General features: G+C 46.5%; 1 protein-coding gene across 6 annotated transcripts in view; it reads left to right on the top strand.

Annotated features, from left to right (window-relative positions):
* Positions 1-12694: 12694 nt before the first annotated feature.
* esr1 (estrogen receptor 1) overlaps positions 12695-24756 on the top strand; it is a 408574-nt gene continuing 396512 nt past the window's right edge. For 3 of the 6 annotated variants that reach the window (XM_070889921.1, XM_070889923.1, XM_070889922.1), the window contains exon 1: positions 12696-13146. In XM_070889921.1, the coding sequence (XP_070746022.1) occupies positions 12704-13146 (443 nt within the window). In that variant the 5' untranslated portion in view covers positions 12696-12703. Of the gene's footprint in view, positions 13147-19820; positions 19825-21562; positions 21579-22252; positions 22276-24756 lie in introns of all 6 variants that reach the window. The other 3 variants (XM_070889926.1, XM_070889924.1, XM_070889920.1) reach the window with 3 other exon arrangements.

Here is a 24756-nt window from a genome sequence, read left to right as displayed (position 1 = left end):
GGCCCACTCGCTGAATTCCACTGGGGAGATGATGCCCTCGCATTGCAGCCTGTCCAGCTCGATTTCCACTCTCTCCCTCATCATGTGAGATAATGCTCGTGCCTTGTGGTGAATGGATCGTGCCTCTGGGACCAAGTGGATCTGCACCTTCGCTACAGAAAACTTTCCAATGCCTGGCTCAAAAGGGGAAGGAAATTTGTTAAGAACCTGGGTACATGAGGCCTCATCGACATGTGATAGCGCTCGGATGTCATCCCAGTTCCAGCGGATTTTGCCCAGCCAGCTCCTTCCAAGCAGTGTGGGGCCATCGCCCGGGACAATCCAGAGTGGCACCGTGCCCTCGTAGGTGACCTTGACCATGGTGCTGCCCAGGACCGTGATGAGCTCTTTGGTGTATGTTCTCAGTTTCGTGTGGATGGGGCTCAGGGCTGGTCTGAATGCCTTGTTGCACCACAGTCTCTCAAACATCTTTTACTCATGATGGATTGGCTAGCGCCAGTATCCAGTTCCATGGCTATGGGTAATCCATTCAATTTTACATTTAGCATCATAGGTGGACATTTCGTCGAAAATGTGTGCACCCCGTGTACTTCAGCATCTGCCTCCTCTCTCTGAGGCTCGAAATTGCTTTGATCCACCATGGACCGATCTTCCTCTGCCATGTGGTGGTTAGCAGGTTTAGAGCTGTAAGCTCGTTGGAGGTGCCCCATTGTTCCACAGCTGTTGCAAACATACCCTTTGAAGCGGCATGAATAGGCTGAATGGAAGCCTCCACAACGCCAACAAGGTGTGAATTGCCTTGCATTCATCCTTTGTTGCAGACTCTGAGTCATCTGGGTCACCTGAGGCCTGCTGGCAGTTGCAGACTCGTGGTTCTGTCCTGTACATTTCTGCTCGCAAACACAGTTCCAGTTATTTTATGAACATTGCTAGCACTTGTGTGCTGAGAGATTTGTTTGATGTTATCACTGGTGGACATAAGCGCCTGTGCTATCGCAATGGCCTTACTGAGGGTTGGTGTCTCTACAGTCAAAAGTTTTCGTAGGATGGTCTCGTGGCCAATGCCCAGTAGAACCGATACCTCGCCATCAGCACGCTCTCCCTCGAGTTAAGATGCTCCCGAACCAGTGTACACAGCTCCTCATATGACTTATCTGTGGGTTTCACCGGAGCCAGAAGATTCTTCATGAGGTTGTAGGTCGGTGCCCCGCAGACCGTGAGGAGGACCGCTCTCCTTTTTGCAGTGCCTCCTTCTCTGTCCAGCTCGTTGGCTTCAAAGTACTGGTCTAGCCGTTCGATATAGGCTTTCCCAGTCCTCACCCTCCAAGAACTTCTCCAGGATGCCCACAGTTTGCCGCATCTTTGCGTTGGATTCGTATACTCATCGCCAGTTATTGTGTTCCTAACACAGATGAGACTGCACACAGGGAGGTTAAAGTAACAGTGACCTCAGTCTTTATTAAGACACTCCAGAGTGAAGAACAGGCCTTAGGGGCTGGCTTATATACAGTGCTCCCAAGGGATGCTGGGATCCCTTGGGACTTCAGGGGATGCGTTCCCTGGTGGCGGAATATGGGAGTGCATGCTTTACAGATACACAGCACTCCTCACAGCTCACACAGACACCCAGCTTAGTGTCATCTGCAAACTTGGAGATATTACACTCAATTCCTTCATCTAAATCATTAATGTATATTGTAAATAACTGGGGTCCCAGCACTGAGCCCTGTGGCACCCCACTAGTCACTGCCTGCCATTCTGAAAAGAACACGTTTATCCCAACTCTCTGTTTCCTGTCTGCCAACCAGTTCTCTATCCACGTCAGTACATTACCCCCAATACCATGTGCTTTAATTTTGCACACCAATCTCTTGTGTGGGACCTTGTCAAAAACCTTTTGAAAGTCCAAATACACCACATCCACTGGTTCTCCCTTGTCCACTCTACCAGTTACATCCTCAAAAAATTTCAGAAGATTTGTCAAGCATGATTTCCCTTTCATAAATCCATGCTGACTTGGACCGATCCTGTCACTGCTTTCCAAATGCACTGCTATTTCATCTTTAATAATTGATTCCAACATTTTCCCCACTACTGATGTCAGGCTAACCAGTCTATAATTCCCCGTTTTCTCTCTGCCTCCTTTTTTAAAAAGTGGTGTTACATTAGCTACCATTCAGTCCATAGAAACTGATCCAGAGTCGATAGACTGCTGGAAAATGATCACCAATGCATCCACTATTTCTAGGGCCACTTCCTTAAGTACACTGGGATGCAGAGAATCAGGTCCCGGGGATTTATCGGCCTTCAATCCCGTCAATTTCCCTAATACAATTTCCCTCCTAATAAGGATTTCCTTCAGTTCCTCCTTCTCCCTCAGTCCCCTAGTATTTCCGGAAGGTTATTTGTGTCATCCTTCCTGAACACAGAACCAAAGTATTTGTTCAACTGGTCTGCCATTTCTTTGTTCCCCATTATAAATTCACCTGAATTTGACTGCAAGGGACCTACGTTTGTCTTCACTAATCTTTTTCTCTTCACATATCTATAAAAGCTTTTGCAGTCAGTTTTTATGTTGCCAGCAAGCTTCCTCTCATACTCTATTTTCCCCCTCCTAATTAAACCCTTTGTCCTCCTCTGCTGAATTCTAAATTTCTCCCAGTCCTCAGGTTTGCTGATTTTTCTGGCCAATGTATATGTCTCTTCCTTGGATTTAACACTATCCTTAATTTCCCTTGTGTATCACACCATATACACTCCACGCAACTCGGAATCATGTGATCTCTTGGGAGAGGCAAAAAACTCAGGCCAATTTGGGGGAAAAAATCTGGGAAATTCCTCTCCGACCCATCTAGGTGATCGAAACTAGTCGAGGAGATCACTCTGGCCCTGAATTCCCTGCAGTGCCTACCTTCCGTAAGGTATTCTCTGCCCCAGCCAGAAACAAATCCAGCTCTCGCTTGAAGGAATTCAGCGAGTCCGTGTCCACCACATGGGACAGCAGCTTGTTCCCAAGGTCCACTATTCTCTGGGAGAAGAACCACCTCCTGACATTTAACCTAGATCTAGCCTTATACAACTTAAACTTGTGACCCTTGGTCCTGCCTAACCTAATTAATTGAAATAAACTGTCAGTTGGAACACAATCTATTCCCTTCATTATCTTATAGCCCTCAATCAGTTCCCCTGTAAGTTTATGCTGCTCTAAGGTATAGAATTCCAGGTCTTTTAGCCTATTTTAATAACTAAGATGCTTTAAACTGGGAATTAGTTGAGTGGCCTTCTTCTGCACCCTTTCCAAAGCTTCAATATCACCCATCATGTGAGGAGACCAAAACTGGACACAATATTCCAAGTGGGCCTGACTAAGGTCTTGCACAAGGACAAAACAGTATGCCTCATCTTGTACTCAATTCTCCTATGGATACACCCCAACACCATATTTGCTCTAGCTATTGCTACACGGCATTACTCATGTACCTGTAAGGTTGTATGAACTAGGATTCCCAAATCTCTTTCTTTCTCAACCATTTTTATTGCTTGAAGGGTGTATGAATGTTGAGCATTTGCCCTGCCCACTTGCATAACACTGCACTTAACTAAGTTATACATCATTTTCCAGTCTTGAGCCCAATCTCCCAACACACTAAAATCTGCCTGAAGCAGATGAGCATCATCTACAGTTCTAAATGGCTGGATTGGTGTTAAAAACTCAACTGGTTTACTAATTAATTTCTAAGGTGGCAAACCTATAGGATATACTTCACATGTGCCCACCAAAGAACAACAGAATTATACATAAACAGTGATGTTAGCTGTTGTCAGCCTTGACTCGGTGGTAGCTCTCTTGCCTCTAGTGTCAGAAGGTTGTGGATTTAAATCTCACTCCAGAGACTTAAACCCATAATCTAGGCTGACACTCCAGCGCAGTACTGAGGGGGTGCTACACTGCCAGAGAAGTCATCTGTTGGATGAGATGGTAAACTGAAACCCAATCTATCTTCTTAGGTGGATGTAAAAGATCCTACGGCACTATTCAAAGAAGAGCAGAGAAAGTGGCTCGTTGTCCTGGCCAATATCCCTCACCTAATTCAGTACCATCAAAAACAGAGTAACTGACTCTTTTTCTCATTGCTGTTGGTGGAAGCTTGCTGTGCGCAAATTGGCTGCCACATTACAACAGTGATTATTGTTGCGTATGCAATAACTCAATAGGCTTAGTACCGTGAACTCAATCAGGTGCGACCTGACTACTTTATTAGCTCTCAAAGTGAGGATTAAACATGGAGGCTTTCTTTATATTCAAGGGCTGCACGTGTGTGTCTGTGGCCCAATGACCTCCGACTGTCGCTCCCCCAGGTGGCAGGTAAATCCAGGCATACATACATTACATCATTCCCCCCCCCCCCCCCGCAAGATGTTGGTATCAGTCCTAATTACAAATTGAGATGGTCCGGTGGCTTTCCATTCCCTAGTTGATCGTCTCACTTCCATTCCAGATCTGGGTGAGCTCTCTGAGTCATTCATGACTTGAGGTTGGGTAGCCGATCTAATGGAAGTGGCAGTGTCCATGTCGGGGATTGAAGGTCCAGATTCATTGATAACAGCAGGGTGGCTGAATATGAATCGGTTGATCGTTGATGGTGTCTTCTTCAAGCAGTTCCGGTTTGTCTCTGTGCCGCAATTTCATTTGATCAATGTGCCTCTTGCATGTTTGCCCATTAGTGAGCCTGACAATAAGCACCCTGTTACCCTCCTTGGCCGTACCAATGCCAGTGACTCACTTAGGGCCTTGACCATAATTTAGCACATACACAGGATCATTAATAGAGATGTTGCGTGACATGATACCACTGCTGATGTTTGACGTCTGTTTTCAACGTGATCGTTAAGATCAGGGTGGACAAGCAAGAGCCTGGTCTTGAGACCTCTCTTCATCAACAGTTCAGCAGGGGGGACCCGGTAAGCATGTGGGGTCTCATCTTGTAACTAAGCAGTATGCGTGACAAGCGAGTCTGCAAAGAACTGTGAGTTAAGCGTTTCAGGCTCTGCTTGATGGTTTGGACGGCCCACTCCACTTGACCATTGGATGCGGGTTTGAATGGTGCTGACCTTACGTGCTTACCATTGACTCTCATAAACTCTTGAAACGCCAAACTCCGTTGTCGCTCACAACGATGTCGGGCAGACCATGAGTGGCGAACATGGCCCGAAGGTTCTCAATGGTGGCTGTGGATGTGCTGGATGACATGATTACACATTCTATCCATTTGGAATATGCATCCACCACCAACAAAAACATTTTGACCAGGAAAGGACCCGCTTAGTCGATGTGGATCCTCAACAATGGTTTGGATGGCCTCGACCACAGACTTAGCAGAGATTCCACTGATGCATTGCTTAACTGCATGCACTGTTGCACACATGACTCCAAATCAGAGTCAATGCCAGGCCACCAAATGTGAGACCTGGCAATGGCCTTCATCATCACAATACCGGGATGGGTACTGTGTAAATCCCGTACAAAGCTTTCCCTGCCTTGCTTGGGCATAACAACACGATTACCCCATAGCAAACAATCAGATTGAATGGATAGTTTGTCTTTGCGACGGTTGTAAGGTTTGGTCTCATCACACACTTCCCTGGGAATGGCCGACCAATCATCACTAAAGACACAATGTTTTACAACCGATAAGATCGGATCCTGCCTGGTCCAGGTCCTAACTTGTTGAGCAGTGACAGGCGACCCTTCGCTTTCAAAGGCATTCATGACCAACAATAGGGTCTGCGGGCTGTGGTATTTCCACCTCCGGCGTGGGCAACGGTAAATGGCTCAATGCATCGACACAATTCTCGGTGCCAGGTCTATGGCGAATGACATAATTATAGGCAGATAATGTCAGCGTCCACCTCTGGATGCGGGACGACGTGTTGGTATTGATACCTCTATGCTCTGAAAACAAAGATATGAGTGGCTTGTGATCGGTTTCAAGCTCGAAACGGAGCCGAAACAAATACTGGTGCATCTTTTTAAACCCCATATACGCAGGCTAAAGCTTCTTTCTCTACCATGCCGTAGGCTCTTTCTGCTTTAGACATGCTTCTCGACACGTACGCAACGGGTTGTAGTTTGCCCGACTCATTGGATTATTAGAGCACGCAACCAACCCCATGTGATGAAGCGTCACAGGCCGATACCAAACGCTTGCACAGGTCATAATGTACCAGCAATTTGTTGGAACAAAGCAGATTTCTAGCCTTCTCGAAGGCCCTGTCTTGAGATACACCCCAAACCCAGTTGTCGCCTTTTCTGAGGAGCATGTGCAGTGGCTCTAATAATGTTCTCAAGTTAGGTAAAAAATTACCAAAGTAGTTGAGAAGACCAAGGAACGAACACAGCACCATCACATTCTGGGGTCTGGATGCATTTTTGATGGGCTCTGTTTTCGAGCCCGTAGGCCTGATGCTGTCTGCAGCAATCTTCCTTCCCAGGAATTCGACTTCCAGTGCCATAAAGACTCACTTTGAATGTTTCAGCCTGAGCCCCACTTTGTCCAGACGATGTAGAACCTCTTCCAGGTTGTGCAGGTCTTCGGCAGTGTCACGACCTGTGACCAGAATGTCGCCTTGGAACACCATGGTTCTAGGGACAGACTTCAATAAACTTTCCATATTTCTCTGAAATATGGCTGCAGCCGAGCGAATTCCGAAAGGACACCTGTTGTAAATGAACAGCCTTTTATGTATATTGATGCATGTAAGTTTCTTTGATGATTTGACTAGCTCCTGTGTCATATAGGCCGACGTCAGATCCAATTTGGTGACCAACTTTTCCCCAGTTAGGGTTGCAAACAGGTCATCAGCCTTTGGTAACGGGTACTGATCCTGTTTTGAAACTCGGTTGATCGTAACCTTGTAGTCTCCACAAATCCTGATAATGCCATCATTTTTCAGCACAAGAACAATGGGACTAGCCCATTCGTTAAATTCGACCGGTGAAATGACCCTTTCACGTTGGAATCTGTCCAATTCAATTTCGACCTTCTCCCTCATCATGTACGGGACCACCCGGGCTTTGTGATGGACGGGTCTTGCATCTGAGTCCAGGTGAATCTGCACTTTGGCTCCCGTGAAGTTGCCGATGCCCGGTTCAAACAGCGAGGGAAATTTGCTCAGCACTTGAGCACACAAAGCGTCATCCACCGATGACAAAGCTTGAATATTGTTCCAGTTCCACTTTATTTTTTCGAGCCAACTCCTACCGAACAGCGTTGGACCATTGCCTGGAATTATCACAGCGATAGATCATGAACCGCCCCATCCTACGACACCTTGACTGCTGCATTGCCAATCTGGTATGAGCTCTTTGGTGTAGGTACGCAATTTTGCATTTGCTGGACTCAGCTTGGGTTTCTCAGCCTTGGTGTCCCACAGCTTTTCGAAAGTCCTCTGGCTCATAATTGACTGACTCGTACCCGTGTCTAATTCCATAGATACCGGCACGCCGTTCAATTTTACTTCAATCATTATCGGTTGTCCCTTTGTCAGGAACGAATGTACACTATACATTCCTCCTTGGGTATCTCGGGTCACATTGCCGGATCCGCTCCGGATCGGTCATCATCATCACGCCCGCTGAGCTGCAGACACATCCGCTGAAGGTTCCCCATTCTCACACAGCCTCTACAAATATACTGCCTGAAACGGCACAGATGAGGCCAACAGGGTGAAATCGGAATCGTGCCCAATGGCGGACTTCGAGCAGCTACAGGTTTCGCAAACACAGTCGGGTAGGCCCTGCCAGGTACAGCTCTGCCAACCGACGACACAATCTGGTGCACAGTACTTGCCGTGGAGTTCCGACTCTGCGAGGATATCTGCTTTGTACAATCGACCGTGGTCAGGCAAGCCTGAGCGATCATGATGGCCCTGCTCAGATCCAGCGTTTCCGCAGCCAGCAGCTTCCGCAGGATCGCCTCGTGGTTTATGCCTATTACAAAGTCGTCGCGCAGCATGTCTTCCAACGTGGTTCCAAACTTACACGGCCCAGCGAGATGTCTAAGGTCAGCAACAAATTCTGCCACGTCCTGGCACTCAGAACGAACATGTTTGTAAAAGCAATATCTCGAGATAATGATGCCTTCTTTAGGTTTGAGATGGTCCCGAATCAGAGCACATAATTCCTTATAGGTCTTTTCCGTTGGATGTCCAGGTGAGAGCAGATTCTTTATGAGGCCATAGATTTTTGGACCACAAACCGTGAGGAAAACTGCCCTGCGCCTAACTGCGTCAGCGTCTTCATCCATCTTGTTGGCCACGAAGTACTGGTCGAGGCGATCTGTAAAATACTCCCAGTCTTCTCCCTCCACGAATCGCTCCAGGATTCCATCGGTGCTCATTTTTTTTTTGTGTGTGAAAGTTCGTATTGTGCCTCGTCGCCAAATGTTGAATATGCAATAACTTCATAAGCTTAGTACTGTCAACTCAATCAGGTGTGACCTGACTCTACTTTATTAGCTCTCAAAGTGAGGATTAAACATGGAGGCTTTCTTTATATACAAGGGCTGCACGTGTATGTCTGTGGCCCAATGACCTCCGATGGTCGCTCCCCCTGGTGGCAGGTAAACCCAGGCATACATACATTACAATTATAGTTCAAACGTACTTCATTGACTGTAAAGCGCTTTGAGATGTCCTGAGGTCAGGAAAGGTGCTATATAAATGCAAGCCTTTCTTTTCTTATATAAAGAGAGGAGCTCTTTTTAAAAACACACATAAGATACAGACTCTCCCTTAATCAAGAGAGAGCACCTTCTGTGACTAAATGGATTTCAAATATTCAGAGCTTCATGATAAAAGTGAGATAAGGGAACTAGAACACGTAGGGTGCTTTGATTTTCATGCTGGGTTCTGACAGAAGACATACAAGTGTCCTTGTAACCTCACTCAGTTTCTGCAGGGGTGATTAATATACAGCTGTGTAGGAACAATTCTCCTGAGAAATCTCACATTATTTCTTCAAATATTTTACGTCTGTTTCCGGCACCTGTAGCAATTGAGCAGATGCTAGCAATCGACTCGGAGGTCAGGGAGTATGGGTGATGATGCTATTGCAGACAATGCTTTCAGAAGGTATCTGCGGCAACGCTTGAATAAACTTCTTCCAAGGGAAGGATTTTTGAGATTTTATCTCGAAGCCCTCAAAACAATAATTTCTATTTTCTGTTTGTAACAAATGTTGAAAAAATAATTCTGAATCTAAAAGGTTAGCGGGTGGAGTTAATTATTTGTACATTATAGATGGTTTTTAACATTAGTGTGGAATGAATATTTTGAAATGAAATACATTGATGACAAGTATAAGTATATTTAACCCTTCACAGTCTGGTTTTAACAGCCTGCCTCCAACTGTGTGAGAAGCAGAAAACCATGAGTGATGGAGACATTAGCACAATAATGCAATAGAAAAACAGTTATATTCTCAGTGTCCCTATTGCCACAAGGTATCAATATCCTTTCAAAGTATTCTTCCAGAAATGTTGTAGCCCTCTGGTCTTAATATTGAATATTAATATTAATAGAATATTAATTTATACTTTCACTGCGCCTTGCGTTTTGCCATTGTTAAATTATGCAGAAAAAGAAAGCCTAATTTGTCCATAAATAATCAGAATGGATCATTGCTTGTCTGGTGCAACAACAAAAAAGAACGGGAGATTTGGCAGGAATTGCAGTTCGCCAGTTGAGAATAGTAGGCTTCACCTTCCAAAATGATGAAAAATGTATTTAATAAAATGCCAAAATTCTATGTTTTCGACGGGCCTTGATTCCAACTTCTCCGCCCCCTCCCCCAAAATAAATCTTGGTTCTTTAGCGCTCACATCCCCCTTCAGAGAAATTAAAATACCCCACAGCTGGCTGTTGGCTCTTAAAGTAGTTTAGAATCGCCATGTGATTTGTTAACTCGCTGATTGTCATTATTTTCCTGTTCCTCAGACTGAGTACCATGCCCCATTTCATTCCAACAAACTAGATGTATGAGAGGATCCGTCGCCTTCATCTGTGCTGATACTTAAAAATTTCCAGATCATTAAGCTCAATAATACCAGAACTGACCTGGTCTAAAATAACTCATTTGTCAATCTGACTAGGCAGTTGTACAAGTTCCTCATTTGTGAGTCCAAGTTTTGGTTTGGCTCGGTGGGTAGGACTCTCTCCTTAGAGTCTGAAGCTTGTGGGTTCAAGTCCCACATAATCCAGGCTGACACTTGCAGTCTGAGGGGGTGCGGAACTGTCGGAGCTGCCGTCTGTCGAATGAGATATTAAACTGGGATCCTTTTCAGGCAGATAGAACAGATCCCTTGGCACTATTAGAAGAAGAGCAATTGAGTTGTCCCAGCAACATTAATCCCTCAACTAACATCGCTAAATCAGATTAACTGGTCACGTACTGTTTACGGGATCTTGTTGTATGTAACTTTGGCTGCCTCATTTGTCAAAACAATTATAGTCATTATACTTCAAAAGTAACTCATTGGCTGTAAAGCGGCTGGGGATATTGAAAGGATTTATGTAAATACAAATTCTGTTCTCTGCCTTAACAAACAAAACCTCGGCTTCTTCCTGACTTCTCACTAATTTATGAAAGGGTAGGGCTGCTTGGATCATTGCCAAACACCGATCTAAAGACTGATGCTTTCTGTCACCATTTATTCCACTTTTTATTTCCACCCACTTTTCAGGAATTTCAGCTGTTGCGTTTCTGAACAAAAATCGGGTCCCACTCACCCGGCACCCCTGTGCTCACTGACCTACATTGGCTCCTGGCCCAGGAACGCCTCGATTTGAAAACTCTCATCCTTGTGTTCAAATCTCTCCATGTCCTCGCCCCTCCCTATCTCTGTAACCTATTCCAGCTCTACAACCCTCCGAGAAAACTGCGCTTCTCCAATTTTGGCTTTTTGTGCATCCCTGATTTCCTTCACTCCATCACTCCTTCAGCTGCCTAGGCCCTAAGCTCTGGAATTCCCTCTCTAAACCTCTACACTTCTCCACCTCTTTCTCCTGCTTGAAGACGCTTATTAAAGCCTACCTCCTTGTCCAAGCTTTTGGCTACCTGTCCTAATATCTCCTTATGTGGCTTAGTATCAAATATTGATTGACTACACATTGCCTTGGGACATTTTACTACGTTAAAGGCGCTATATAAATGCAACATCATTGTTTCTCATTTACAAGGCTGTACTCATGAGGGTCGAATTTACAAAACCAAGCCACCCTTCCCTTTCCCTCCCCGCCCAGTTAGCAGTTAGCCCGTCATTTCTCATCGAGTAATATTAGTGAATGGAAAGGCACATGTGACTTGCTGACATGCATGTCCTGTGGATGAGCTCAGTTTGACAAAAATTGGCCCCATAATCTTGTCACAAAGAATTTTCTGAACTTTTGCCCCCGCCATCTCCACCTCACCATAGCAGCTCGTATAATGAATGTGCCTGACGCAATGGATCGGAAACAGCCTTGTTTGGACACAAGTGTTTTAACGTCTAGCAGCAAACTATGTCATCAAAAGAGCCCCCTTTAAATGAAGCTGAGTAAAGGTGAGCCTTTCATTGCCGACCTCTGCGCTGGGCTGGAATTTCTCCTGCCCCTGGTGTGACACTGCGTGGTTGTAGATGTGGGGGTTTAAATGATAAATAAGACAGCACACCTCTTTTTCACTAATTTTTTTTGTTGTTGATTTATTGACGCTTTTATATAACTAATAAATCGCCCTTTGAAAGTTTGGCCACTTTAGGACTTGGCCAGATGTTACACATAGAAGAAAACAATTCATGGCAAGAGTGCTGTAGCAGAGAAAGACTCAGGTACATCGGATTGAGAAAGGGGAAGAATTTTGGGGAAAAGTTACAAACTGTTCGACAATTTATTAACGCACCATCCCAGATTGTTCCGATTTGTCACGGGTGTACACTGAAAAGAACATTGTTTGGATTTGGCTTCTAATTGCCTCAAGCTCCAGAACCAGGGCTCAAAGTTTAGAGGAGGTGCTCAGAATGTGTGGGGTTGACTGCCCAGGCTGGGAGATGGTGTGGAGACGTTTAAGGGAGAGTAGGGATAGGTGTGAGAGTGAGCGGGATTAGTTTCGGGAGCGTGACACCTTTCCTGGTTTTTGTACTTTCCAGGGAACAGCTTTGCAGGTGAGGTATCAAAAAAAAAAGATATTTTCTCTTTGCTAGCGCTGTTGTTACAGAAGCAAAGCCTAAGAAAGGCACGCATGTAAAAGAGACTTTAATGTTTCGTGAAGCATTGATTCTGTCTCACTTTAACAGTGTGTATGCCTGCAGTGAAACATAAAACTAGTGCCAATGTAAAACAGCCTTTTTCTGGCTGGCTGCCAACACCTTTGTAATGCTTATTAGTTCAGATGAGAAGGACTTGGTCTGAAGTTTGATTTTGTTCCTCTCCCTGCACTCTCTCACTCGTATCCTCCTCCTCTTCACGCACAGGAGCAGAGCAGTCGGAGTGTTTGTGAAACGCTGTCATCAGTAGTGAGCGCTGTAGTACTCGTCCTCCCCTGACTGCGATTTTCTTTCTCTCTAGGCTGGTCAATTGATATGAAGTGCGATCCTACAGGCGACCGTGTTAGACTGTGACACTGAGAACTGCTTTGGCTTTTTTTTCCTCTCTCTGGATGCTGGTCATGGCAATTCCACTCCATCACAAATCACCTGCAATTGCTTTGCTGCAGAAGATTCAGGCTAGCGATTTGGACACTTTTGGCAGGCAAACTCTACAGTTACCTATAAGTGGCGATGGACCTCTAAATGAAATCTATGTGGAAAAAAATCGAGCAGGAGCGATGAATTACCCAGAAGGTGGTTACGAGTTTGCTGCTGCGGCTACCTTGTACAATCCAGCCAGTCTCGGCTATGCAGCCTCCACTGACTCACATGGCTCCAGCAACATTGGAGGTCTTCACTCCCTCAACAGCATGTCTCCGAGCCCACTGGTCTTCTTACAGACCACACCCCAGCTCTCTTCCTTCGTCTCCCATGGACAACAGGTCCCATACTATGTGGAAAACGAACAGAGCAGCTGCAGCAGTTTTGGGCTGCGGGAAGCCCCCCCTTCCACCTTTTACAGGTAAGGTGCCCCTACTTTTCTCCGCTATCCTTACAGTCGCAGTATCTGGGTGGGTGGGGGAGGGAAGGGCAGAACTTTCAGCCGAACCCCTTGAACTTTGCATCGTTATCTCAACGTCTGCTGTTTGCCCAGGACAGATCCTGAAGTGCTACATTGGGACATCACAGATTTTATTTCCTGTGCAAAGTGTGATATGTGATAGGGTTTTATGAGGTGCATCTCGCTTCATTCACTGCTTGCCACATTTAGCTCTGCCTTATTTTTAGTTTGGGCTTCGCAGGTTCCCCCGGCGCTGAGTGAATCTGGCTGACAGGCTGGTTCAGTTTTGGGTGTGCCCCGGATTCACTGTATAGATATCTGAAGTTGTTTGTAACATAGCGACAGTTTCTGGAATTTGGGTCCGATCTTAATTGCACACAAGTTGCACTACAATCGAAAAGCTGATAGCACAACTCGAACCTCTGAACTTTTGATTGGAGATTCTAGGTGATGTCAAGACTGGCTGTGCAGTAAATCTGCCAGAGGCAGCGAAGTATTCAATCAGCTTTGGGCTTATCAGGTTCTTTGAAAAAATAGACACAAACCTTCAAGAGAGAAGAAAAAACTTTTGGATATTTTCCACTCTTCCTTTAAATTCTTTGCGTTGCCCTGGCTTTGAAAGGCTACCGAGCACATAGTGAGTGTAGCTGTGCATTCCAGTCTCCCCATCCCATCCACCCATGAAATTTAATGCCGTTAGTACCGTCAACTCACCCGGGTCAAGACTGAGCTCAGCCGAGAAACCTCAGGACCGAATAAAATTCCACACAGCCCCAAATGTAGAGTTACACAGCGGGCACATTCCGTGGTGTAGGGGCATTGTAGTGAGAGATAAACCCGAGGAAGAAAACCCTTTTATTCTCTGGCAAACAGGTTGAGTTGTTGTAAAAGCGGTAAAAATCCACTCTGTGGCATTAGGCGATAATATTAGGGAATACTGATAATTTGACGTGTCCCAAATATAACCTTTCTAATACCGCTCAGAAGTTTAAAGCATCACATAATTTTGAAGCCCTCTGTGCTGGTCAAGGAGACGCATTTCAGAAATGTATGAATCTGGTACGAGTAGCGAAGGATTAAAACCCAGTGGCCTCTACATAAATGACAGGAGGTGATTTGTAGCCCAAGTATATTAGATACAGGTTTTTCTATTATTGCTATTTCTCTCAACTTGTTGAGGCAAGCTTCCATTTACACACACTCGGACCGCAGTTGTCACTGTTGGGTTTCATTTAAATTGCGCAATCAATAGTTTGGATACCAATCCTTTGAACAACACAATGCCAAACGCATATTTTTTCTTTTCAAAAAAGCTCTGTGGCACAAAGGGTTTCAATAAAGTAGAAAGGGAGAAACTGTTTCCACTGGTAGGAGGGTCAGTAACCAGAGGACGCAGATTGAACATAATTGGCAAAAGAACCGGTGGGGGAGAATGAGGAGAATTTTATTTTTACAGATCGAGTTGTTATGATCTGGAGTGCACTGCCTGCAAGGGTGGTGGAAGCAGATTCAATGGTAACTTTCAAAAATGTCATTGGATAAATACTTGAAAAGGAAAATATTGCAGGGTTATGAGGAAAGAGCGGGGGAGTGGGACTAATCGGAGAGCTCTTTCAGAGAGCCGGCACAGGCACAATGGGCTGAATAGCCTCTTTCTGTGATGTGTGATTCTATGATTCATTGTGACCAGGCTGTTTTGGAAAGGGTTTTGGTGTATTGAGATCACCTGCTGGTGGTGGGAGCGGTGACACTGATTTCCGTTTCACTCTCTTGTCAGTCCATGTCTGCACTTCCGAGGGTGGGATGGAAATTCCCTGGTGGACCTGGGAAGAGAGAAAACAAATCTTTGGGGAGTACAAAAGAAACCATAACCAAGGAGCATGTGGTAGAAAATAGAAGCGCAATGAATACGGTTGAGTAATAGCTTGCCCATAAACATTACAAGCACATTTTGCAGGGCCCATAAGGTCCTGTAAGATCAGTGGAAATGCTGATGTAATATTATCGTTTAATATTATTTATTCTCCCTCTCTCTTCACGATGAACACCTCTCTGTTGGTTGTGAAGTCTGTTATTAGGGTGCTCCCTCCTCCACTGCTGCCTCCAGAGTGTGCTGGGTGAGCCCCAAGCTGACCTCCCCGTCGCAATTTCCTTCTGTTCATGTGAAGGAGCCCATGGTCTGTGATCTGTGCTTCCCTGGGGGCCCAGACCCTCAGGTCGCTGCATCAGGAAGTGTAGGGGCACCCCTGCACGCAGCCCCCTCAGCCGGCCCACCCTCTGGCTGTGGTAATGGGAAGCCAGCACTGTGAGCCTGCTCAGCCCCCGAACCTTCCTGTTGACTCAGCTGTTGCATGAAGCTGTACAGGAGCTCCCACGCTCGATCCCCAGCCTGTGCTGATCTCAGGCCAGGATGGGCATACGGGGGATACAATCAGCCTCAGTTCCGCTGGGCTGGAAGTGTGGAGGTGGGGGGGGGGGGGGGGCGGTGGGGGGACGAGGTGGGGAAATCGGCCAGATCACCGTCTTCCGATTACTATCCAGGGACCCCCCATTGGGAACAATTGTGTGTGGCGATGAGATTGGAACAAGGGCAGACTTGGTGATGATGCCATGGGTGGTCAATAACCTGCCAACACCCGCCGTCTAGGCCCACGCGTGGAAGAATAGTTTCTTGGGCGAGGTGCCGGGTGGCACCTAACGCCTACACAACTATTGGGTACATTCTTCAATGGCCACCTCCTGGTGCAGAGCCTGTCCCACTGGGAACGAGAGCCTGTACCAGGAAACAGGCCTGCTCAGACCGGCAAGAAATCAACCCCTTCAAGAGAGGGGAGCAAGTTGGCATAAGGCCCTGGAGAAAAATAAATCCTTCCCCGAGAAACCTCGGTAACAGTAAATAAGCCTGCCGGCACCCAGTGTTCTTTAAAGTGAGGTGCCGGGATTGACGTGGATAGAAATTGATTCTGCAAATGTTTTGAAAATGGGTCCCAGATTTGGCTTTGAAATCATTGAATGAAAAACACAATATTACAGTGTATTTTATAACAAGGTGTCTGAAGGGAAATATTCTGCCTGTGAATTTAGAATTGAAGAATGTTCGAACATACAAACCGGCCATTTGGCCTGTCCACCCTGCGCTGGTGTTTTTATCCACATGAGCCCCCCCAGCCTAATCCCACTTTCCTCCTCACTGCCCAGGAGGGGGCTTGACAGGGTAGATGCAGAGAGGATGTTTCCCCTCATGGGGGAATCTAGAACTAGGGGGCATAGTTTCAGAATAAGGGGTCGCCCATTTAAAACGGAGATGAGGAGGAATTTTTTCTCTCAGAGGGTCGTGAATTTTTGTAATTTTCTACCTCCAGAGAGTTGTGGAGGCTGGGTCATTGAATATATTTAAGGTGGGGATAGACAGATTTTTGAATGTTAAGGGAGTCAAGGGTTATGGGGAGCGGGTGGGGAAGTGGAGCTGAGGCCAGGATCAGATCAGTCATGATCTTATTGAATGGCGGAGCAGGCTCGAGGGGCCGAATGGCCTACTCCTGCTCCTTTTTCTTATCCCACTCTCCTGCTCACTCCCCATACCCTTTAATATCCCACCCAGTCTAATCCCACTCTCATGTTCACTCCCCATACCCTTTAGTTTCCCACCCAGTCTAATCCCACTCTCCTGCTCACTCCCCATACCCTTTAATATCCCACCCAGTCTAATCCCACTCTCCTGCTCACTCCCCATACCCTTTAATATCCCACCCAGTCTAATCCACTCTCCTGCTCACTCCCCATACCCTTTAATATCCCACCCAGTCTAATCCCACTCTCATGTTCACTCCCCATACCCTTTAGTTTCCCACCCAGTCTAATCCCACTCTCCTGCTCACTCCCCATACCCTTTAATATCCCACCCAGTCTAATCCCACTCTCCTGCTCACTCCCCATACCCTTTAATATCCCACCCAGTCTAATCCCACTCTCCTGCTCACTCCCCATACCCTTTAATATCCCACCCAGTCTAATCCCACTCTCCTGCTCACTCCCCATACCCTTTAATATCCCACCCAGTCTAATCCCACTCTCATGTTCACTCTCCATATACTTTAATATCCCACCCAGTCTAATCCCACTCTCCCGCTCACTCTCCGTACCCTTTAATATCTCACCCAGTCTAATCCCACTCTTCTCCTCACTCTCCATAATCCTTCTTGAATTGCTGCAGTCTTTGACACGGTTTACCACTCTATCCTTTTCCAACACCTCTCCACTGTCGTCCAGCTGAGTGGGACTGCACTCACCTAGTTCCATTCTTATCTATCTGATCGTAGCCAGAGAATCACCTGCAACGGCTTCTTTTCCCGCCTCTGCATCGTTACCTCTGGTGTCCCCCCCCAAGGATTTATCCTTGGCCCCCTCCTATTTCTCATCTACATGTTGTCCCTTGGCGACATCATCCGGAAACACAGCATCAGTTTCCACATGTACGCTGATAAAACCCAGCTCTACCTCACTACCACTTATCTTGACCTCACCACGCTCTCTAAATTGTCAGACTGTTGTCTGACTTCCAGTTCTGGATGAGCAGAAATTTTCTCCAGTTGAATATTGGGAAAACCGAAGTCATTGTTTTCGGTCCACCCCACAAACTCCGTTCCCTAGCCACTGACTCCATCCCTCTCCCTAACTCCTGTCTGAGGCTGAACCAGACTGTTCGCAACCTTGGTGTCATATTTGACTCTGAAATGAGCTTTCGACCACATATCCGCAGCATAGACCGCCTAATTCCAACTCCGTAATATCACCCGTCTCCACCTGTGTTACTTCTAGACTTGACTATTCCAATGCACTCCTGGCTGGCCTCCCACATTCTACCCTACGTAAAGGAGAGGTGATCCAAAACTCTGCTGCCCGTGTCTTAACTCACACCAAGTCCCGCTCACCCATCACCCCTGTGCTCGCTGACCTACATTGGCCTACATTGACTTCCGATAAAGCAACGCTTCGATTTCAAAATTCTCATCCTTATTTTCAAATCCCTCCATGGCCTCGCCCCTCCCTATCTCTGTCATCTCCTCCAGTCCACAACCCCCCAAGATGTCTGCGCTCTTCTAATTCTGCCCTGCTGAGCATCCCTGATTCTAATCATTCAACTATTGGTGGCCGTGCCTTTTGTTGCCTAGGTCCCAAGCTCTGGAACTCCCTCCCTAAACCTCTCTGCCTCTCTACCTCTCTTTCATCCTGCAAGATGCTCCTTAAAACATACCTCTTTGACCAAGCTTTTGTTCACCTGCGCTAATATCTACTTATTAGATAACAATTTGACACCGAGCCGCATAATACTCCTGCGAAGCGCCTTGGGATGTTTCACTACGTTAAAGGCGCTATATAAATATAAGTTGTTGTTGTTGTTTAATATCACACCCAGTCTAATCCCACTCTCTTGCTTACTCCCCATACCCTTTAATATCTAAACTGGTCTAATCCCACTCACCTGTTGGCTCCTTAATATTTTTCTATTCAAAGCAATCATTTACCTCATCAGAACCCTTCATTATCTTGAAGACCTCCCCTTAACCTCATGAGCTTTAGTGAAACAAAGCCCTAACTTTTCAAATATACATTTCAGTGAATGGATACTGTATTCTTTTGACAAGTATTTCTCACCTTCACTTACATCAGTGACGTATGTTGTGAGATGCAGCTCGGTATACATCAGTCACCACCTTGTTGCCCTCTACAATATTTTCTCAGTGAAAGGAGTAAACTGTTGAGATATTCACGGGACATCCGAGCTGTTCTCCACCTGTGTGTGCAGACACTCGTTAGTTGACGTTTTCCCTCCTGAAATCTATTTTAATATTGCCTGAGATCTGTGCTGGTGCTGTTGGTTCTCGGAGTGTGAGGCTCACCCATCCAGTTACGACCCAAATGAAATGGGCTGAAGACTCGGCAAGGTAAATTTGGTCTTCCCACCAATGGGCCTTAAAAGGTGTGGACCGGTCACATCAAGGTTACCGGCAGCTGTATGAGAACCAGAATATCATGAGTGAGGGTGGCACCAGCAAAACAACCCAATAGAAAAGCAGCTATATTCGATCTCAATGTCCCTATTGTCATAAGGTATTAATGTTCATTTAAAGTGTTCTACCAGGCATATTATAGCCCTCTAGTCTTGATATTGAATATTAAGTAAATAGAAAGCCTGAATAAGCTGTGGCTCTTTTCTCTAGCAAAGAGAAGGATGGTATCACCCTGCTCTTCTTTCTGGGCTGTTGGAGCCTGCGCTGCTTTGCTGCTTTTTTTCATTCTTCTCATTCTACTTGTCTATCCCCCTTTTAGCTCTTCTCACACTCTCTCTATGAAGGGGTTTGATAGGGCAGATGACTTGTGAGGGAGTCGAAAACTAAGGGCCATAAATATAATGCGGTCACTAATAAATCCAATGAAGAATTCAGAAGAAACTTCTTTACTCAGAGATTGGTGAGAATGTGGAACTTGCTACCACAGGGAGTGGTTGAGGGAAACAGCATAGATGGGAATTTAAGGGGAAGCTAGATAAATACACGAGGGAGAAAAGAATAGAAGGATATGCAGATAGGGTGAGATGAAGGCATGGGGTGTAAGGAGCATACACGCCGGCATAGACCAGTTGGGCTGAATGGCCTGTTTCTGTTCTGTAAAATTCCATGTAATATGGACTTTTGTAACTTTGAACCTTTACTGTACTCACTTTCTGTCAGGCAGTAGGTGGTGGAGCAGTGTAGGATGGGTGTTCCAGGGATAGAGGTGCTTGGGGTGGGGACCTCACGGTGATCCTCACCCTTGGTATCGTCCTGCTTTTATTTCAGGGCTGTTGGAGCCTGCCCTGCTTTGCTGCTTTTTTTCATTCTTCCCGTTCTACTAGCCTATCCCCCTTTTAGCTCTTCTCACACTCTCTCTATCTTGTCTTTCATTTCTGTCAAAATACCTCCATTTGCCCCATGCACATCTCCCTTCTGCCATTTAACCATCTCTACCCAAGCACTTGTTCTATTTATTTTCCTGTGTTGTGTATGTGCGCTTCTTCCCCTCCCCTTCTTCATTTCCTCGTTCCCTCTGTTCTATTCCTTCTTAAATGCTGTCCAGCTATAATATCCTCAGATCTGAGGAAGGGTCCCAGACCCGAAACACGACCTGACTTGTGTTCTCACAACGGATCCTGCCTGACCAGCTGAGTGTCTTCAGTGTGTTCTGATTTGGTTTCAGATTTCCACCATGTTCTTTCTGTTCAACAGCTCACTCACTGTACTTTGCCAATCTGTGGCTTCAGTGGTCCAGGGTGTGGGTGGCTGGGTGGGCGGCGAGCTTATTTGCCATTTCGCCAACACAGGTTTGGAATTTTGTTGTCAGGGTTTCAAAATTAGTAAATATGTTTTGTGACTGGCATTAGGTTTCCCAGCTTCTTCTGTGCGCCCAATGTTAAAGCAGTCCACGAATAATTATTTTATCCTTGTTGACAAACATATCGTTGGCACAAAAGCAAAGTAGTCACCAAAATATGAGGGACGGGCATTATTATCTCCATGGAAACAGGCCTCTGAAGGCAGTGTAGTCCCTCTAGAACGTAAATGAAGAGTTATGTAAGAGGAACGTCAACCAGGAATCTCACTTTGCTCCAGAACCCGCAGCACGAGTTGACTAATCCCACGCATTTCTGATGCTGACGTCGGGACTTAAAGGGTTAAGTTATGTTGTTTATGCATAAACTTAAGTTGTATTTACTTGAGTTTAGAAGTTTGGGGGCTGATCTGATCGAGGTGTTTAAAATGGTGAAACTTTTGATAGGGTAGATGCAGAGAAACTATTTTCTCTGGTGGAAGAATCCAGAACAAAGGAGACATGGGGAGAAATTGGGTGCATTCGCGCCTCCCGTAACGGGGTGAAAGTGACTTTGCGACCGGGCGCGGTGCCGCTAATGACTCCTGCTAAAATTCGGCGGGAGTGTAGCGGCGGTGATACGGCGTTGTGCCCCGATCTCCTGTGCCCGGAGATCATCATGTCATCGCCATGCGCATCGTCCCATTAGCGCCCCGGCACCTATATTGAGTTTCGCCCCCTGAAGCTGCACCAGGCGATGACAGCAACAGCTTCAGGGCACGTGTACCCGGCGGCCGGCCGCTACCAGGGCAAGACTTAAAGGGGAGGTGGCTGGCGGCTCCTGAAAAAAACCTTCCTACTCTGGTGGCGTTTTGGTTGCGGGGTCGGTGCCGCGAGCATTCGGCTGGGCACTCTGCTTGAGTGTCGGGCTGATGGTGTGTCACCCCCCTGCTCCCCGGTGGTTCAGGTAGGTGGGTTCCCAATATGCAGAGTACGCAGTTTGGGCCTTTCCCTTTAATTCAGGGAAGAGCCCCTCGTATGCGGCAGTGCCACACGGCTCAGTGTGTGGTGCTGTTGAGCCCTGTGCCCCGCCCCCGCCCCAAGAAGGAAGTGGACTGCTTGATTTAGCGCTCCACTTCCTTTTGGGGGCGGTAATCCCAATTTATCGTGAGGGGTGAGACTTCTGCGTCTGGCGGTCTTGCGCCTCGCGAATGTTGGGGCGGTACCGAATTTCGAGGCCATAATCTCAAAATGAAAGCTAGGCCATTCAGGAGTGAAAACACTTTTTCACACAGAGGGTAGTGGAAATCTGGAACTGTCTCCCCCAAAAGGCTGTGGAGGCTGGGGGTCAACTGGAGCTTTCAAGACTGACATAAATAGATTCTTGTTAGACAAGGATATCAAGGGATATGGAACGAATGTAAGTAAAGGAGTTAAGATGCAAATCAGCTGTAATCTAATTGAATGGCAGAACAGGCTCCAGGGGCTGAATGGTCTCCTCCTGTTCATTAAATTCTTAACTATTTTGGACCGTCTCTCCGAACTGTCCTGGTTTGAAGGAAGACAGTGAAAGTGAATGGTGTTCTAATGTCATTCTGCTTTCTCTTACTCCTTTAAATGGTGCACATATATCACTAATATCTAATCCTCTTCATTCACATACTCCATTCCTGTATGGGATGTGTACAGGTGATTTATGCCTGCTGCCATAAACCTCAAGCACCTTGGGTCAGGAGTGAGTGGGTTTAACTTTTGATCCACCACCTGCACCCGGCCTGCATGCTCTTTACTATAGTATCTATACAATTGAATTTGCTTGTAGAAAGCTGAGGTTCTAAAGAGGGTACAATGTGGATTCACTTGGATACTGCCCGGTGTGAGGAAATACAAATACAAGGAATTGAAAAGCTGGGTCTTTCTTCGTTAAAACAACCCAAATTACAGGGCAATATACCAGATGATTTTAAAGTTATGAACGGATGGGGCAGTGTAGATAGAATCAGGCTGTTTCCAGTAGTTGAGTGTTTAAGAACAAGGGACCACAGATACAAGATTAAATGTGAGAGATGTACAGGAGAAAGCAGGAGAAAGTTTTTCACACCGAGAGTTATAAGGCTGTGGAATTCACCTCCTGGGTTAGTGGTTGATGCAGGAACTATCAACATTCAAGATTAGATTAGATAGGTAGATGAAAGTAAAGTGTATGAAGAGATTAAAACTATTTGCTTGTGTGCAGGGTAAACACCGACATGGGCTGTTTCTGTGTTGTAACTTATGAAGTGCTTTGATAGAAAGAAAGACTTGCATTTATATAGCGCCTTTCACAACCACCGGACATCTCAAAGTGCTTTACAGCCAATGAAGTGCTTTTTGTAGTGTAGTCACTGCAGCCAACTTGCGCACAGCAAGCTCTCACACACAGCAATGTGATAATGAGCAGATAATCTGTTTTTGTTATATTGATTGAGGGACACCGGGGATGAGGACAATGTTTTTACGTTGCAAGTTGTTATGATCGGGAATGCACTGCATGAAAGGGTGATGGAAGCAGATTCAATAGTAACTTTCAAAAGGGAATTGAATATATAGTTGAAAAGGAAAGATTTGCAGTGCTGTGGGGAAAGAGCGGGGAGTGGGACTAATTGGATAGCTCTTTCAGAGAGCCGCTACAGGCACGATGGGCCGAATGGCCTCCTGCCATGCTGTGAGATTTATGATAACGTCAATGTATTTCTGTGTAATCATTTTTACATGCCTTTTCATTGACTTTGGACTGTTTTATTGGCATCTCACAATGCTGATTGCTTTGCGGCCACTATTACACTGTCCAAAATCAGCCAAAAATTGAACTGAAGAGGGCTGAAGCCAGTTAACTGAAACAGAATGGGTATGGGCAGTGATTGATTCATGGTCCAGCAAGGGCTGCTGAGAATGGGTGTGGGCAGTGATTGATTCATGGTCCAGAAAGAGCTGCTGAGAGTGGGTATGGGCAGTGATCGATTCATGGTCCAGCCACTGCTGAGAGTGGGTATGGGCAGTGATTGATTCATGGTCCAGCAAGGGCTGCTGAGAGTGGGTATGGGCAGTGATCGATTCATGGTTCAGCCACTGCTGAGAGTGGGTATGGGCAGTGATTGATTCATGGTCCAGCCACTGCTGAGAGTGGGTATGGGCAGTGATTGATTCATGGTCCAGCCGCTGCTGAGAATGGGTATGGGCAGTGATTGATTCATGGTCCAGCCGCTGCTGAGAATGGGTATGGGCAGTGATCAATTCATGGTCCAGCAAAGGCTGCTGAGAGTGGGTATGGGCAGTGATTGATTCATGGTCCATTCACTGCTGAGAGTGGGTATGGGCAGTGATTGATTCATGGTCCAGCCACTGCTGAGAGTGGGTATGGGCAGTGATTGATTCCTGGTCCAGCAAGGGCTGCTGAGAGTGGGTATGGGCAGTGATTGATTCATGGTCCAGCCACTGCTGAGAGTGGGTATGGGCAGTGATTGATTCATGGTCCAGGAAGGGCTGCTGAGAATGCGTATGTGCCGTGATTGATTCATGGTCCAGCAAGGGCTGCTGAGAGTGGGTATGGGCTGTGATCGATTCATGGTCCAGCAAGGGCTGCTGAGAGTGGGTATGGGCAGTGATTGATTCATGGTCCAGCCGCTGCTGAGAGTGGGTATGGGCAGTGATTGATTCATGGTCCAGCCACTGCTGAGAATGGGTATGGGCAGTGATTGATTCCTGGTCCAGCAAGGGCTGCTGAGAGTGGGTATGGGCAGTGATTGATTCATGGTCCAGCCACTGCTGAGAGTGGGTATGGGCAGTGATCGATTCATGGTCCAGCCACTGCTGAGAGTGGGTATGGGCAGTGATCGATTCATAGTCCAGCCACTGCTGAGAGTGGGTATGGGCAGTGATCGATTCATGGTCCAGCCACTGCTGAGAGTGGGTATGGGCAGTGATCGATTCATGGTCCAGCCACTGCTGAGAGTGGGTATGGGCAGTGATCGATTCATGGTCCAGCCACTGCTGAGAGTGGGTATGGACAGTGATTGATTCCTGGTCCAGCAAAGGCTGCTGAGAGTGGGTATGGGCAGTGATTGATTCATGGTCCAGCCACTGCTGAGAGTGGGTATGGGCAGTGATTGATTCATGGTCCAGCAAGGGCTGCTGAGAGTGGGTGTGGGCAGTGATTGATTCATGGTCCAGCCACTGCTGAGAATG

This window comes from Pristiophorus japonicus, chromosome 9 (genome assembly GCF_044704955.1).
Source record: "Pristiophorus japonicus isolate sPriJap1 chromosome 9, sPriJap1.hap1, whole genome shotgun sequence".
Classification (NCBI taxonomy): domain Eukaryota; kingdom Metazoa; phylum Chordata; class Chondrichthyes; family Pristiophoridae; genus Pristiophorus; species Pristiophorus japonicus.
The sequence above is the reverse complement of the archived record's forward strand: the minus strand, read 5'-3'. Positions and strand labels throughout refer to the sequence as shown.